We start from the raw sequence: 18,494 nt of genomic DNA on the forward strand, positions 1-18,494 counted from the left end.
GTAAAACGTTTGAGGGTTTTTAGTTTCCCAACTCAACTATTATATTCATTTCGAAACGGTTTAGCCAACTATAATGACTTTGACCAATCACGTGGTGCCGCGGTCCAGTGGAAAAGACACCAATGCGCGACTATTATAATACCTATTCATATATTATGCACGCGTTTATGTATTTTGTACTACTGGATACTTAACCTAATTTTCTTTCATTATTTAGGTTTTATAGTAAATAGAAAAAGTATTATTTTTGTTGACTTGTAGAAAAAGTAGGTATTGTATACAATAGTGATATAATCAAGCTTTTCAATCTCGTACCACAGTTTAATAAAGAGTACTCTCGTACCTGCATTAAACACGGTATTCGACTGAAAAGCTCTCTATTATATCATGATTGTATAAAATACTATTGTAATATTGTTTGTAATATGTATGCTAGTTTTAAGGTAAGTATTAATTAACACTTACAGAGTGCCCAAACTGTGCAGTCCAAAGAACATCTTGTCGGTGACCGTCTGCAGGAGATTACCGTCCAGCAGCAACTCCTGAATGTTGGCAGCGCCGTCGAACGCGTTGTCTTCTATCACTGTTATACCTGCACAAGAAATATTATATAATAAGGTGCAGCGGGACAATTTCGACTGCGGGGTAATTTCAACTATCTTCGAAATAATAATCGAAATATCTTCCATGTTTTACATTATTAACTAGAGTCACACACAACACATCTTTTTCACTATCTGGACATATATGGCACTCTAGTTAATAATAAAAACATGGAAGATATTTCGATTCGTTGAAATTATCCCGCAGTCGAAATTGCACCTTATATTAGTTGTTATGCATAGGAAACTGTACCGTGGGCCGAGTGTGATACACGGGTGAGGGAAGCGAGGACGTTTAGTAACACAAGTCTGGCAATTCTTATTCCAGCCGTGGTAGTTATTTACATACATATAATGTTCTGCTTTTTTATTTGCAATAGTCGAGTATCAGAGTAATCGGACTATCTTCTTTTACAAGTATTGAATAAACGGAGGTCGCGGTACTTGTGTAACAAACTACAACAAATAAATTAGTTATTAGCACAAAAAAAGACGCAAGTAAACAACTTACCGTTGTTTCTGAAGTCCAGTTTGATCAGGTCTGGAAGCCGACCAAACAGTCCGTCCGACTTGATCTGTCCTAGACTGTTGTCTGGCATCAGCCTGAAATGGATATAAAGTTATATAAAAAATGTTAGACAGTGTGTGTGTAAAAATAAATGTACCTACACTATAAAAGTTTGAGCATTCGTAAGTTATCGTAACATTATAGAAATAGAAATAATTTTATTCGTGAGCACAAACACAAAATAAAAACTTAAAACTGAACAGAGAAAACATAAAAAAAAGAGAGAGTGCCACGAAATGGTCTCACCTCAGCATGTTGCTGGCGACTTCCAGCGCTGATCTTCCGATAAGACCATCCATTATAACCATTATAACAATATTACGGTTTTACTCTTGAGCCAATCCAAGCAATCCAGCAAGAATTATTACATAGGTTCTCCAAAATAGGCTACTTTCCTACTAGTTAAATCAGCTTCTTTTTTAGAACTGTCATAACGATTTGCTAATATGGAATTTATATGAAAATGAGTATAGTGACGTCACGGTCACTCACCTACTTTTTATATTTCGATCTGATTTATTAAATAGTAATTGTGTTTAAAAATAACGTATGTTTTTCTAATAATTATCTGGTGCTTTATTTCGTGCACGGGAATAATAGTCTATTCCAGAAATTAGCTTCGTTATGTCATTTTCTATGACGGCTTATCGGTGATCACGTGGATCTATATAAATCGAACCACCGGAAGCTCCGGCCCGGCCGGGCCCGGTCTAGCGTGAGTCATCCTTAAAACTCTACAAGTGGCAGATCCCTCGGCACTTCAACAAGTCCCTGGCGTGCACACGCCACAAACGTCTCACTCTAGAGCTGTACTATTGTGATACTTACAAAGCGTCAGTGTTAAGCGGCAGATCCCTGGGCACTTCAACAAGTCCTTGGCGTGCACACGCCACAAACGTCTCACTCTAAAGCTGTACTATTGTGATACTTACAAAGCATCAGTGTTGAGTGGCAGATCCCTCGGCACTTCAACAAGTCCCTGGCGTGCACACGCCATGCTGACGGCGCGCGCGGCGTACTCGCACGAACACGCCGTGACGTCACACGCGTCTCACTCTAGAGCTGTACTACTGTGATACTTACAGAGCATCAGTGTTAAGTGGCAGATCCCTGGGCACTTCAACAAGTGCCTGGCGTGCACACGCCACGCTGACGCCACACACGTCTCACTCTAGAGCTGTACTACTGTGATACTTACAAAGCATCAGTGTTGAGTGGCAGATCCCTCGGCACTTCAACAAGTCCCTGGCGTGCACACGCCACGCTGACGGCGCGCGCGGCGTACTCGCACGTACACGCCGTGACGTCACACGCGTCTCACTCTAGAGCTGTACTACTGTGATACTTACAAAGCATCAGTGTTAAGTGGCAGATCCCTCGGCACTTCAACAAGTCCCTGGCGTGCGCACGCCACGCTGACGGCGCGCGCCGCGTACTCGCACGAGCACGCGGCCGGGCACGCCGCGGCGTCGGCGCACGCGTTGGCTGACTCTTCACCGGCTGAAAAACACGGGTTGAATAACTGCCGTATTCGAACTTTAAGATACGTCAATTAATAGATCTAGAAACGATATGGATTGGATGTGTCAGTGTCAAAAGTGACGTTTTTGTTTGAAGAAATGTCACATTTGACACTGACATATCTAATCCATATCGTTTCTAGATCTATTAACTGACGTCTGACGTATCTTAAAGTTCGAATCGGGTCGTAAGTTTATCACAGCGAGGTAACAAGGTAACAAACAAATATCAACCAAATTTCCAACACCATACCCTCCTAAGGCCCAAGGTCCTACCTGTAGGACCTCCCTATTTCGATGAAATTTTAATCCTATTCAATTGGAACAGAGTCGCTTTTGCTTTGTTGCATTAAATTTTCCAACGCAAAATCAACTCTATTTTCTACACTATAGGTTCAAATTTCAGTGGCAAATTTTAGATTTTTCATTTGTATGGCTGGGCCCTAGGAGGGTAGAGTTAAATTAGCTTGTCCACTCACGTTTGCATTTAAAGTTGTCCTCCCTCAAAGCATCTATTCGTTTTCGAGCCATCCTCTTCGGAGAGTCGCATTTGGCCCCCGAAGTCTCAAGGCTGGGGTTTTTGCGGAGGTATGCGGCGAGCCAGCGTAGGGAACAGTCGCAGGCGAACGGATTGCGACCTAAGTGCCTGTGGAATAGAGTGCAATTTCAATTAATGGCATGTAAGAAACATAATGTTTCAATTCTAGTTGGGTAATATTATTGCTCTTATCGGTGTTGAATCCTGAAGGATTTTGCAGTTCCTAAGTCCGCCATTTGTAATTATTTTTATCGTGCAATAAAGTTTAAATAACAATTATAATTAAATAGAACACACAGCCCAGAGAGAAGTAATGAAATCCGAAAAATATTCTCACATTATTTACACAATAACTTTTCATTTCCAAAATGGGAACGTTTCACAACTTGAACACCTGTTGTATAAATACTTGATAAGGGGCCCACTGATTAACAGTCCGCCGGACGGTATCGGCCTGTCAGTAGTTCGGAACTGTTAATATTTTGTTCTAACTGACAGGCCGTTACCGTCCGGCGGACTGTTAATCAGTGGGCCCCTTTAGCTACGCCTACATAATTATTATAAGTATACTCAGTAAAATATTTACTTACAAAGTCTGTATGCCGGTTAACGCGGCGAAAGTGCCGTTTGGAAGTGACCTGATGTTATTATCGTAAAGGGATCTGAAATAAAAATAACATACATAATTTAATAGCAATATTTTTCGGAAAATAATTAAAGTTAATATTCCATTTCTCGACACTGCCCCAGGAAAACATATAAAAACTCAAAAATGCGCATTTTCCCAGAGATAAGACCTACCTAGATCGATTTTTCGCTCCCGAAAACTACAGCAAATTTCATCGGAATCGTTAGAGCTGTTTCCGAGATCACCGAAATAGATATATACAAGAATTGCTCGTTAAAAGTATAAGGAAAGAGATGAGAGATGACAAACTGTCAGTTGATTGAAAGTTGCAGAAGTAGCTAGGCGGAGGAGCTATTTAAAATGATCTGAACAAAGTTTTTTTTTTTTACTAGCCTTTACCCCTTAATTTCCGCGACTCCCGATTTGGTGCTTCCTCCGGCCAGTTGTTCAGGAAGCTGTCCAGGTCATCTCGCTATCTCCGTTTGGGCCTACCGCGGCCACGTCCCTCTACCGGCATCCACTTGGTGGCTAAGCTAGCCCACCTCTCCGGATGCATGCGGTAGACGTGACCGGCCCAGTCCCATTTGAGCCTAGCGGTTTTTTCGCCTACGTCAGCAATGCGGGTTTTAGAGCGCAGCGTGGTGTTTCTTATGCGATCAGTTACTTTGACACCTAGAATACCGCGCTCCATGGCGCGTTGGCAAACCTTCAGTTTGAACAAAGTTTAAATAGTGAAAAAAAATAAGATCGTTGGCAGATAAATTTGAACATCTCACCCGCTTAACAATTACTGCTGCAGACCGTTAAAGTACCTACCTTAATTAACCAACATTTATAAAATACAAAATACTTACAATAATTTCAAGTTCTGCAAATCTCGGAAGGTGTCTTTTCGTACGCAGGTTATTTCGTTCGAGTTCAATAATCTGTGAGCAAAATATATTTTTCTTAAAATTTCTGATAAATAACACATAACCTAAATCTTCCTCAAGAATTTGATAGGTGAAAACCGCATGAAAATCCGTTCAGTAGTTTATCGCGAACATACAAACAGACAGACGCCGCGGGGGACTTTGTTTTACCTCTATAAGATGTATAGATAGGGCGTTTACTTACAACAACTGTAATGAAGAAAGTCCATGGAAAATTCCTGTAGGCAACTCTTTGATTTTATTTCCATATAAAACCCTGAAAAAAAAAATGGTTCAGTTAAATACAATAAAATGTTAAGAGCCAACGGGAGTGGTCATTTCTCCATACAAACGTACTCCTCGTTTTCCTCCGTGGTTTTTGAAGCTAGAGCAATGATTTTTTTCAACACAGATTAATATTGTCAATATCTGTGTCGGACCGTTTTGCTTTTTTTGATATTTTTGTTTTTTAAGGCGCTAGAGCCCTTCAAAAATGGCCAAAATAGCCTAATTGACTATGCCGCAATGAGAGGCGTGGCATTCAAAACTGATATCAATTAGCCAAAAAAGCCAAACCGGTCCGACACAGATAATTTTATAATCACGGATTTTTCGCCTTGTCCTTATCGCACTACTTTTAGGTGCCGCTTCCGTTAGCGAGACGGGTATATTTACCTAAAATATTTAAAACTCAGCTCCTGTTTCGTCTTAATACAATTATTCTACTTTAAATAGTCTACTCTCAAATAGGTAGTACCACCGCCCACACTGCTAACTGTTCGTAAACCTTATTAAAAAAGGCATAAGGTCCACTGATGGACAATTAAGACGAAACAGGAGCTGAGTTTTAAATATTTTAGGTAAATATACCCGTCTCGCTAACGGAAGCGGCACCTAAAAGTAGTGCGATAAGGACAAGGCGAAAAATCCTGCGTAAAAATCTCAAAAATCGAGGTTTCGTACTCCTCTGTTTCCTCCTCCAAAACTTAACCAATCGTAACCAAATTTGGAAATCTAAATGATTATGAAATTATCTGTGTCGGACCGTTTTGCTTTTTTGGCTAATTGATATCAGTTTTGAATGCCACGCCTCTCATTGCGGCATAGTCAATTAGGCCATTTTGGCCATTTTTGAAGGGCTCTAGCGCCTTAAAAAACAAAAATATCAAAAAAAGCAAAACGGTCCGACACAGATATTGACAATATTAATTAATCAATATTAGCTTCAAAAACCACGGAGGAAAACGGGGAGTACGTTTGTATGGAGAAATGACCACTCCCGTTGGCCCTTAAGAGTGTTGCCGTTTGTACGTGGGTACATACAAAAATGAGGGATACTGTTAAAAAAGAAAATAAGTAACATCTACATCAAGTTCTTCTTCTTCCTCGCGTTATCCCGGCATTTTGCCACGGCTCATGGGAGCCTGGGGTCCGCTTGACAACTAATCCCATGATTTGACGTAGGCACTAGTTTTTACGAAAGCGACTGCCATCTGACCTTCCAACCCAGAGGGGAAACTAGGCCTTATTGGGATTAGTCCGGTTTCCTCACGATGTTTTCCTTCACCGAAAAGCGACTGGCAAATATCAAATGACATTTCGTACATAAGTTCCGAAAAACTCATTGGTACGAGCCGGGGTTCGAACCCGCGACCTCCGGATTGAAAGTCGCACGCTCTTACCGCTAGGCCACCAGCGCTTCTACATCAAGTAGTCTGGATTAATCTGCGTTTCCACCAAAGGGATGTATTTGTTAAAAACCGATAGAACTTCATTTGCCTGTCCTGATTTCATTGTTTCTTATCACCCCGTGCTATGCATCCTCACACATCTCTGGTGGAAACGCAGCTTTAGATTTAGAAACAAGTTAACGTGTAATATAGGTGTTACCTTCTAGTTATGCATTTTTAACAAGCTTTTATTAGGTCGACCTGTATGTAACTAACTATTTATGTAATGGAATCTAAGGTAACTAATTTAACCATCTTCCAAGGATCGTAGCGTCATGAATATTGGCAGCTGTATGTAGTTCTGATGACAATACAATAATATGGTACTGTCGAACTGATCTGATGATGGAGACAGGAGGTGGCCATAGGAACTCTCGACCTGTTTGTAACTAACTGTAATGGAATCTAAGGTAACTAATTTAACCATCTTCCAAGGATCGTAGCGTCATGAAAATTGGCAGCTGTATGTAGTTCTGATGACAATACAATAATATGGTACTGTCGAACTGATCTGATGATGGAGACAGGAGGTGGCCATAGGAACTCTGTGATGAAACAGCGCATCCTAATTGTGTTAGGGGTTTTTAGAATTGACTCGATGAGTATTAGTTGTCTGTCGTAAGAAAAGTACAGTCAACTTGTACCAAAAATGAAATTTTTGCCAAAAACTTATTAGATATGAGACGATCAAAGCAGGACAAACAATTTTAAGAATACTTACAATGAAGTTAGATGAGTTAGTCCAGTGAACGCATCCGCAGCTAACTTCGTGATCTTGTTGTTGCTCAGGTCGATGCGCGCGATTCGCTTCACTGCCGAAAACGCGCCGGCGCCGACCTCGGTTATCTCGTTCTGTTCTAGGCGGCTGGAAAGAGAGAGACGCGTTAGTCGTTCTTTATTTAATTTATACTCAGTATAGTCAGAGTGTTGATCCTACCGACTGCGCCAAGACAAGTGAATTGAGTGACCCTATATTTTATAGAAATTTTGCACTAATCTTAAACCTAAGTATACAATACTAGACTTATATCGACCGGGATATGAACCGTGATTACCTTTTGTATTGTTTTCGAGTTCCCGATATTTCGACGCAGTTACATACATCTTGTTCACGGGTGACTGAGACTAACGAGTGTGAACGCATCCGGTGGTAACGTTGAAAGCGAACGTAGCCGACGTGCACGAATGAGGGTAGACCGAGCGCGGTCTACACAACTTTGACACCCACCCTATCATCAGTTACCCGTGAACAAGATGCATGTAACTGCGTCGAAATATCGGGAGCTCGAAAACAATACAAAAGGTAATCACAGTTCATATCCCGGTCGATATACGAGTAAGTCTAGTGAAACTAACCGTGAATCATTCAAAACTGTTAAGTATACCTACATTAATTATCTTGTGCCAATACATAAGAATCCTTGCCCATGTTTAAAGGTTCTTTTAGCCAATTCAAGTGCCCAACTCTATGAAGAATATCAGGTGGAACAGAACGAAAGACTTTTATGCAAACGGGGAATTATTTAGGCTACGCATTTAATTTTTCACTTATTAATCACATTAATATTTTTAACCATTTTTGTTTTGTTAAACATTAGTGCAAAAATCTGTATGTTTCAACCCTAGCAAGTAGATCCTATGAATAACATGACACGTGTCAATTTAAAATGTAAATAACTTTGTAGGGTCACTGATATAAAAGCAGCAAGGTGGGGGGCAGCGAGACTGGGCAAACCATTCACCTGCAAACACTGCTGTCATAAGTAGCCTTAAAGGGCAACTACCAGTACGTACATCTCAGTAGCTCTATGCGGGATGGTGGAAGTTAACTCCGAAAGATCTTTCTCTATGCAGTCACCTGTACCCTCGGGTGTGCACCGGCAAAGTGGGGGACAGCGAAACTCGGCAAACCATTCACCTGCAAACACTGTTGTCAAAAGAAACCTCAAAGGGCAACTAGTAGTACTTACATCTCAGTAGCCCTATGCGGGATGGTCGAAGGTAACTCCGACAGAAGTTTCTCTCTGCAGTCGACTGTACCCTCAGGTGTGCAGCGGCAGGGTGGGGGGCAGCGGGGCTCCGCGGAGCACTCGCCGGGGATTGCTGTTGTTGGTCCTGTTCAAAGAAAAATACGATTAAGTTTCAACTGCTGGAAAGCATTGAAATCATTTATTTAGTAACTTTGAGAACTGACCTTTTGCTACAGATGAAGAAGGTCTCGAAAATTAGAAAAAATTGAATAGTTATAATAGCTCTTTACCATTTGTCGGCAGTTAGGGTGTTTTCTCAAGACACTTAACGAGGTGAATTTATAGGTTATACTGAGTAACTTTTACTATGGGACCATCCCTAAATATGTGGAAAAAAAATGCGGTTTCATACATTTTGGCTAGTCAGAGGTCGATTTTTTCAATGGGAAAACCAATTTTTTTCGATTTCTGGGACGGTCCCTTAGTAAAAGTTGCTCATTATGACCTGTATACTAACCTCGCCATATTTGGCCAAAGGTTAAAAAAATCCTGTATTAAAAAAAATATTTATTTATTCTACACATGAAATAATACAAGCTTACCACTGCATATTAACTCGTGCGTCTCCAGGTCCGTCAGAAGAGCTCCTCTCAGTGTGGCGGGGGCTTGGCATCTGCAAGAGATTTACACTTGACATTTACTAGGCATATTGGTAAAAATTTGGGCTGTATATATATTTCCCCCTAAGCGCCACTTGCACCATCCCACTAACCCTGGGTTAACCGGTTAAACCGTTAACACAGTGTCAAATTGTACTGATAACCATGGTAACTCCAGGTTTAACCGGTTAACCCCGGATTAGTGGAATGGTGCAAGTGGTGCTAATTGACACAAACTTTGTTATCAGTCACGGACCTAGTATAATAAAGATATAAACTCTGCGCTAATTTGTTTCGTAACACGATAATAGTACACAACTGTTGTCAGACGCAGTATATTGCGCAGTCGACAGATACAGTTACTTATCTAACGATGTAAAAGATTCTGGTTGACCAAAAAGTTTTTTGATCCGTGCGACACGACAGTCACATACAACCGGGTTGTCGGTCAGTCGCAGCGTGTGTAGTCGCGCGACGGCTGCCTAAAGACATGTAACGTACCTTGCTCCAATCTCCAAAATGCCAGTACTTTTGACAGCGCTAGCCAACCGTGCGACGCGGCAATCGCACTCGACCGGGCTGTCAGTCAGTCGCAGCGTGTGAAGTCGCGCGACTGCTGCCTAAAGACAAGTAACGTACCTTGCTCCAACTCCCAAAATGCCCTTACTCTTCACAGCCCTAGCCAATCATGCGACGCTACAATCGCACACTACCTGGGTTGTCAGTCAGTCGCAGCGTGTGTAGTCGCAGTTTTTTAAAACAATATGTGAACATTACCTTGCTCCAACTCCCAAAATGCCCGTACTCTTCACAGCGCTAGCCAACCGTGCGACGCGACAATCGCACACGACTGGATTGTCGGTCAGTCGCAGCGTGTGTAGTCTCGCGACTGCCGCCGGCTCCAGCGAGAGATATGTTAGGTTGTTGTTGTTTAGGGTTCTGGAATTTAAAATAAAACAATTGATTAAAATAAGCTAACTAGGTTTGTGATTTCTGAAATTGGGTAGAGTTAGACCAAGATAAGTCTGCAGCGGTTTGATAGCCCAGACTATGCAAGTGTTATTTTAAACGTCAATCTTCTATGAAATTATGACGTATAAATAATTTGACGTATAAAAATTTTCGCTTTTTGTATTTTTTTTAACTTTATGGTGCAATAAAGGATATTTGCTTACTTACTTCAGGTACTTACTACTTATAGAGAAACATCTCGGCCGCAGAAGAAAAAATGTTAATTCCAAGACGGACCTTTCATATTATCTTTGAAGGATCAGCAAAATTGCAAGCACTCTGTCACGCTACGGACATTAGCCACGTTTCTGCAAGTCAGGATGAAAATCTCGCTTTCATCTCCCTTAGACGGATGCTGAGGCTATTTTAAGATTTAGATTATCTTTAATATGGTTCCGGTGCCGTAAATAGACATAAAAGAGGAGATAATAAATTAAGATTATTGTTTTGAATTGCATATTATCCTTAGAGCATTTAGTAACTGGAAACGTCATGGCTGTCATTTTCTGTACAAAACAGTATGCCGATTTTTGCGGGGGAGGGGACGTGAAATGTATTGCTATTTCGCTATTGCTACATGCTTTCTACGTAACGTATAAATAGCCATGTCAGTCCATACAAAAGTTTACACAATTGTGCAAGGTTTTCGGCAGAGCAGTAAGCTCTTAAAGGCGACTCCAGTTATTAAATGCTCTGAGATATTATCATTTGTAAAAACAAAATATTATAAAAGCTATTTCATTCGACACTTAAGCAAGAGACAATTAACTTTATATTAAACTCAATGCTTATTTAATAACTAGTATTATTTTTCGGCTATTATATTCGATCGCGATAGTAAAACAACACGCAAGATTTTCATTTACAGTTTATATTATTACATTTATTACACACGTTAACAAAAAGAGGTACCTATTTGCATCATTAAAACTTTTTTGAAGCATAAAAAAACACAGATTCAAACACTGTTTGTCATAATCTTTCAATAAAGTGTTTTTTTTTAAACAAATAACACGCGCTGAGGTGCCGCAATGCCCAAGCTGCCAGCACGCACGTACCACAGAACTTGATATTGGTGAGCAGATAGAGTTAGACCAAGAAAAGTCTGCAAGCGATTTTGATAGCCCACGCAGTGCAAGTGTTATTTTAAACGTCAAACTTCTATGAAATTATGACTTGCACTGCGTGGGCTATCAAAATCGCTGCAGACTTTTCTTGGTTTAGACCAAGAATATCTATTAAGATGTGGACTTAAGATACTTTAAGGTAGCTCTTCAAGTTCTCAAGGGACTTTTCATCGATGTATTTGAGCTGGTGTATTAAATACTAATAAATGAGGTTACAGAGCTTACGGAAAGTGCTGATGATCTTAATAACCACCAAAAGTCTGAGCATTTAATAACCGGAGTCGCCTTTAAGAGCTTACCCCTCTGCCGAAAACCTTGCACAATTATGCAAACTTTTGTATGGACTAACTTACTTACTACGTTTATCTAACATGGATATTTGTACGTTACGTACAAATCATGTACAAATAGCCATACATTTGACGTGCCCCTCCCCCGCAAAAATCTGCGGACTGTTTTGTACCAAAAATGACAGCTATGGCGTCTCCAGTTACTAAATACACAAAGATCAAAAAGTAAGAAAAACTTCAACTTACAGTACTTCGAGGCTTTTCAAATTCTCCAGCGCCTTTTCGTCGATGCATTTGAGCTGGTTTCCGTCCAGATGTAGACTTTTTAGGGCCGAGAGACCGCGGAAGGTTCGTCGGCTGACCGCCGTCAGCTCATTGCGGCTTAGGTCTCTGGAATTGTAGAAGAAGTTTAGAAAAAGTAATGGATCGTGCTACTTTAGAGCTCTTGGGGAGGGGACGAAGAGTTTAGCATAGAATAAGTAATAGTACTACCGTACAGAAAAGAAACTTCCTACAAAACCGAGGTTTGACGGCGAGTCAGGGTCGAACCATACTCTTCCTTTCTTATATTATATCCCTTTCGGCTATTTAGGGTTGTCAAAATTCAAGTCATTATCTTATCTGTGGTTGTGAACGCAAAGGGACGTCAAGTTGTGCCAAGTGTGACAACCCTAATAATTGCTCGGAGCAATGCTGAGCCGAACGGAGCCGAGAATGCTCGAAAGGATCAGTTTCGCACACCTGGCGGCCTAGCCAAGGTGACCATCGCTTGCGCTTCGCCATCGAATCGCTTTGTGTCTCTCTATCACTTCCATATTAGTGTGACAGTGACAGTTGCGTTTCGTTCGCTACGGAGCGTTAGCGATTGGCATGTTGTCTACGGGGCCCTTAGAGGATATAACCAACGGAGACGCCATGTCTAAAATTGTCGGTACAAAATGGTCTGCCGTTTTTTGCGGGGGAGGGGCACATCAAATGTATAGGTACGTCATGTCAGATACGTCAGTTCATACATATGGTTGACATGTGGTTGACCATTGGCCGCCTATTTTCGACAGAGGGGAACGCCTGTTAATGGCGGCTCAATTGTTAATTACTCCGAGACGGGGCCTGGTTTTAGCTAAGTCTCCGGTCTGCTTGACCATTTCGATTTTCATTTTTCTCGTAACGTCACGGCACGCTGTCGATAACGGGTGGCGTTGTAAGCAGACCGCAACCTAAAAAAACCTTTTCGTGGGGGTTTGTGACCCCTGGGACTATTTTAAACTTTTGCAATCATTTTGGGTTGAAATGACTAATGACTGTACTCAGAACTTTAGGGGTCTTAAAAAGTTTAGCTAAAGGAGTTTTATTGGGCTAAGGTCTTTAGAATAAAAAGTTTAGTAAAAGTCTTCAATTTCAATAAATTTCAATAACGACGGTATAGTTGGCTAATAATGCGAATCTGGGCTATATCCGCGAAAATCGAAGTTCGCAAATTGCGGGCATCTTTCTCTGTCACTCTAATTACGCCTTCATTGGAGTAAAAGAGAAAGATCCCCGCAATTTGCGAATTTCGGTTTTCGCGGTAGCCCCTCTGCACGCCGTTCAAATGTGTGAGCGATACTGCGCTATACACGTATGGCGATATCATTCTCGCACACCGGCGCGGCATTCAATGTGAATTGCATGCATAAATTAATTACATGTACGTGTTATTGACATTTGGAGAGGGAATTTTTTCAAATCATTTATTTACAAACAAGATAATATATATACAGTGGTATTACTAAAAGAAATTAATAACTAGCTTAAATCTAAAATAGGCCCTTGAGGCATTGTACCAAGGATGCTGGCGGCATTTCCTCGCTGTATCGCAATGCTGATAGGACAGATATAATCTGTTTTTTTTTTTATCTATTTAGTTTATCTGTTAAATAGCTGTTAAACCAACATTTTGCAAAACAACAGTGAAGTAAGTTTATGTTTCAAAGTAGTAGTAGTTAAGTGATTTACAAGGGATTTGGAATAGGTATTTAAGGATGACACGCTAGACCGGACCGGGGCCGAGAACTTCCGGCGCTTCGTTTACTATGGAAAGCACCACGCGATCACCGATCAGCCGTCATAGAAAATAAGGTGTCGGACGATTCGGCCCGGGCACGGCTCGGTCTAGCGTGAGTTATCATTAGTGACAAAAAACGTCTCTATTTTATTTTGAGCAGTATATATTTATTACGTTTAATTACACAAAATAAACAACTTGACAAGGGGCCTATCGCGGATGTCAAATTAGATTTCGTGACATTCGATATTATTTTTTTCTGTTTCGCCAAGAATCCTCAAAAAACGAAACACGGAAGTAGATACCGATCGATTGATGAATCGCTAATTCCTTTGTAATAGCTTCTTCGAAATTTCTTCCAATTTGATATTTGCCGAGACAAAAGAATTTCACACTTATTTTTAATTGAATAAGGCTTAATATTTCAGTTGTTGAGTGAAATTGATACTAGGAAAGGTAGAGAGGTAGGTATACTAGGAGTATAAAATACTTGAGATACAAAATACGGATAGGTAGGAGACACGAGTATCATTTTAAGTAGTACCTACTAAGTAGGTTATCGTAGTAGCTTAATTGACTAAAGCCTGCAGATCCGTGTAATCAGGGCCGTCTTACACTATGCTGGGGCCCTTGGGCACAAGAATTTGGGGCCCTTTTGGAAAGTAAAGAAAGCGAATTAAACTAAAAAAATTCTACTATGATCTACTTTTTATAGGTAATCAAATATGATGTTACTGTCTGTCCTTCGGGGCCCCCTGAGGATGGGGGCCCTGGATGCCCCGTGTGCCCTTATGGTAAAGACGGTACTGCGTGTAATATGTATCGTCAGCTGCTTTAACATTGCCTATCAGGCACCATGCCAAACATTGCCTAGGTTGAAAATACTCTATAAAATAGCTGTGTACGTCGTATTCCTTTTCACGTCGGTCACACTCTTCCCATTTTGACGTGATAACGTCTTATTAATCGATGAACACCGGTAGCATGCACGAATAAGTGTCACGTTGTGGACAGATCTCCATGGTAAAATTGTGGACAGATCTCCATGGTAACGTTAATTACATTAAATTAACTCCTTCTTTATGTTATACAAAATAATGATAATTCAGTGATAATATTTTCAATTCAATTCATAAATAAAATTATGCAATTTTTCATAAACTTTTCTTATGACTTTATCACGCAAAATCATCGTCCGTAAACCGACTTTACAGACAACCATATTTTTTTAAAGAATTAAATATAGATAGCGAGGTGGTAGAGTACGTACAGTCACCTGCAATAATATGTTACTCTTCGAAGGCCGCAAATATATGTGACAGGCTCTTATGGCTATACAAATAAAATCGCGTCTGATATTTTTGCGTCCTTCGTTGTGTAACATATTATTGCAGGTGACTGTACCACTGTTTTCCAAGCCAGGCAATGTGTGTCATGGTTAGGCAATGTTGAAGCGGTTGATGTTAAGCCCCCTCCAGACTTTCCTTCGCTGTCTGCGAAAATCGACTCCACACTTGCGTTCGCCCGCGATTCACGCGCATAGTCTGGAGGGGGCTTTACGTATAATTCAAAAAGTATTTATTTCGTTTTTTTTTTATAAATTGTAATGCAATTATACAGTATTTTATTTTTTAGGGTTATTAACGTTTCTCGGTAACCTATTCATAATTCCAAACAGGTATCCTAGGGGCACCAAAAAGGGGGCCAGGTATATTGATTAAAATTAACAATTTATTTACACGCGCTATGTCATGATTATTTTAAATTACAATATCCAGTAAAAGGGCCACTTGCAACATCCTACTAACCCAGGGTTAACCCGTTAAATCATTAACCCATTGTCAAATTGTACTGGTAACAATGGCAACTACTGGCCTAACTGGTTAACCCCGGCAAAGACATATGTAACTTCGTATAAGATGAATACAGTCTAAGGAAAAAACGTGCCTCGGAAATCAAGAAAAAGTCATTCTCGGATAGATGGCGCACACACCTTTAGCCTATGCTCGGCTAGATGGCGTGACGACACCGTTTCATATTTAACAATTTTAACACATAGATATCAGTGAATGAACATGGGTCAAAATGATATAAAAATAATAAAATCATTTATCCATATATATACATTTTTATGATAATTTTATACGTTTTCATTTTGAGTTTTATTCGTGTGTCGATAGATGGCAGTAAATCTACTGTGACTACAAAATTTACTATGACAGGACCCCTCTATACTATCTATTCTCTTTGACCCCGGGTTAGTCGGATGGTGCAAGTGGCGCTAAGAATCAGATTTACAAACACCTCTACTAAAACCTAGTATCTATCAAGTATTTATACCGAGTACAAAATACTCGTTCCTCCACAAGTATTCGTACAGTACGCATATCACATTCAGCACGCGAACGGGTAATTAAATATTAATTTTTAACGCAGCCCCCCGGCGCCGCGGGAATATTGTGGACTTCTTTTAAAGCCGGGTTCACACGTGCGTGAGTAAACGAGTGGAAAATTTGCGAGTTTAAAAACGCCCTTTATATTTAAAAAGTAGTACTACAGATATTCATTTATTAACTCCATGTTTTGGAAATCTTTTCAGCATTTTGAGTACTGTGCTACTGTACATTTTTAATAATTAATTTTGATTTATTTCTGTTTTACGTATGAAAAACTGCAGAGTGTGTTTCATGCCTTTAGCCTTTAGCTACATGTAATACTGCGATGAAATTTCAAGATAACACCCAAACAATACGAGTATTACATGACTAACGGCTGACGGCTCGGCCACGATATTACGCGACTGGCGACGGCGGCAGCGACAACCATAGGTGGGAATGAAAGGTCCGATCGCTCTGTCTCGCTCCAATCTATGGTTATCGCTGCCGCCGCCGCAAGTCGCTCAATGTCGTGGCCGAGCCGATAGGCCTCCCTCATAGACTGCCACCGGAAGTGATCCCTAGCACACTGCAGCGACCGGCTCCCAGCGACGCGTAGGAGATCATCCGTCCATCTAGCTTGTGTAGGCAGCGTTGTACAGAGCCATCTAATTCAGCTGTCATATTTGGGGTCTCAATATTTTTCCCTAGGTAAGTACACTAAAAGCCCCAACTTAAGTACCCACGTGACGTCGTCATACCATAGAGTAATATAAGTAAAGAAAGAGTGGTAACTCCATACATCAGTTTATCAAAACGCGCGTTATTTCGTCTAGCGTCATGTAGCGGAATTTATTAGTACTGCTTGTTGACAATAGATGTCTCGGCGAACGAAAACTCTAATGCTCAACAATTTTCAGCTAATATTATGAGTATTATGACCGGGTTAACTGGAAGTCTATTTTCAACCCCTTCTGCTTATAATATTAGTTGTAAATTGTTTTAGTAGTACATTTTTCGTCAGTAGCTACGCTTGTGACATCTGGTGTCAAGTAGGGGTACTGATAGTTCCACTACTTGACGTTAGATGTCGACTACGAAATAACGCGCGTTTTGGTAAACTGATGTATGGAGTTACCACTCTTTCTTTACTTATTATTACTCTATGGTCATACTAGCTGTATGTATAAGCGGGTACTTTAAGGGCGGGTTGCACCAAACCACCTGCTAACGTAAGCACGGTTCGTTAAATTTTAACGCTGACGTGGGGGTCTTAACGATTGCTAAATAAAATGCGTTGCACCAACTATAAAATAACAGGACGTTAAAATTACTAATCGGTAATCGTATTGCCGTATTATGAACGCATTCCTACCAAAAATTTTATGGTAGAATTTTTATTTTATATAGCAACCCAGTCATAAATGCCAAACTGAGTTGTCAAAATTCTCAAAGAGAAAAGTTTTGTAGGCGCGAACTACACTTTCTTTGCAGATTTAAAATCTAAATATTCAACAATATAAGCCATTCCTGAATATATTTATGGTTATATATTAAAAACACTCTAAAGTGAAATGTCTGACTACGATTGTTGAATGGCCTAGCTAAAGTCGGAATCAAACAAGGAGCGACATTGCCCGGTAAGTTATCTTATTAGTTTAATGCTTATAGCTGCTTCCTACTTCCAGTCCTTTCAGAGCCCTAAGCACAAGCATGCACAAGTGATTACTTGCGCTAACTACGCTATCTACAACTATGAAGCAAAGACGATAGTTAGGGAAAAAATTCCAATTATATTGTTGACAAAATAATGCATAACTGTTAGTAGCAGGCATTTGAGTTACTTTTGTACTTTAATTTAAAACTGCTTGGTCTAAGCATTAGTTGCCAAGCGGACCCCAGGCTCCCATGAGCCGTGGAAAATGCCGGGACAAACGCGAGGAATATGATGACTTATAATAATATCATGTTGCTTTCTTTTCAGGTTAGATTGACACCATATGATATGGAATACAAGATAAAAGTTACACACAAGTGAATGAATTCAAGAAATCAACAAATTATACAATTAAATTAACCGGAAGAAACTTGTTACAAAAAATAAAGTACAATTAGAAATATTATCTGAATTTCAATTTTGACAAGAAAATATATTGCTAGTTACCTTATCTACTTTATTTTCCATTTCATACTACTATCCTTTTTAGGTACTTAAGCAGTTTAGTGACCAATGGAGGTAAAGGGTTACCCGGAGAGTAGATAAAGAACATATTTATTTTACAATTATATTTAAGGAGGTACCTACCTATCAGTTATTATATTTTCAGTCATACAGGTAACTTGGTTATTAACTATTTTATTTTCTTCGGGTGTAGATAAATAATTAAAAAGCCAGTATGGAGGGAAAACAAATAAAATAAAATAATTCAGACCGAGGGCCTTTTCTTGTGACAAATTCAGGGCTATTTAGGTACCTATGTTAGGTTTAAATGTTATGTATATAGGGACTTGAGGTAGGTTA

The 18,494-nt window shown here is 40.1% G+C and overlaps 2 protein-coding genes and 1 long non-coding RNA gene across 3 annotated transcripts in view; all 3 read right to left on the reverse strand.

Annotated features, from left to right (window-relative positions):
• Positions 1–1,478, reverse strand: part of LOC134803543 (protein slit) — a 30,205-nt gene extending 28,727 nt beyond the window's left edge. Inside the window, exons 1-3 of the mRNA XM_063776342.1 lie at positions 1,417–1,478; positions 1,114–1,205; positions 466–592 (exon numbers count right to left, since the gene is read on the reverse strand). Coding sequence (XP_063632412.1) covers positions 466–592; positions 1,114–1,205; positions 1,417–1,478 — 281 coding nt within the window. The remainder of the gene's footprint in view (positions 1–465; positions 593–1,113; positions 1,206–1,416) is intronic.
• A 1,033-nt stretch (positions 1,479–2,511) lies between these two features.
• On the reverse strand, positions 2,512–8,407 carry LOC134803415 (protein slit-like; the record flags this gene model as incomplete). The annotated part of the gene is made up of 7 exons (XM_063776234.1): positions 2,512–2,670; positions 3,170–3,336; positions 3,819–3,890; positions 4,711–4,782; positions 4,973–5,044; positions 7,219–7,362; positions 8,292–8,407. Coding segments are annotated over 7 exons (798 nt in total), but the record flags the coding sequence as incomplete, so codon positions are not given.
• A 66-nt stretch (positions 8,408–8,473) lies between these two features.
• On the reverse strand, positions 8,474–11,973 carry LOC134803467 (uncharacterized). The gene is made up of 4 exons (XR_010145978.1): positions 11,801–11,973; positions 9,904–10,065; positions 9,070–9,140; positions 8,474–8,612 (listed from the first exon to the last, which is right to left on the reverse strand). It is a non-coding gene; the product is annotated as an uncharacterized LOC134803467 (long non-coding RNA).
• Positions 11,974–18,494: the final 6,521 nt, after the last annotated feature.

The sequence above is a fragment of the Cydia splendana genome, chromosome 26 (genome assembly GCF_910591565.1).
Source record: "Cydia splendana chromosome 26, ilCydSple1.2, whole genome shotgun sequence".
In the NCBI taxonomy this organism is placed as follows: domain Eukaryota; kingdom Metazoa; phylum Arthropoda; class Insecta; order Lepidoptera; family Tortricidae; genus Cydia; species Cydia splendana.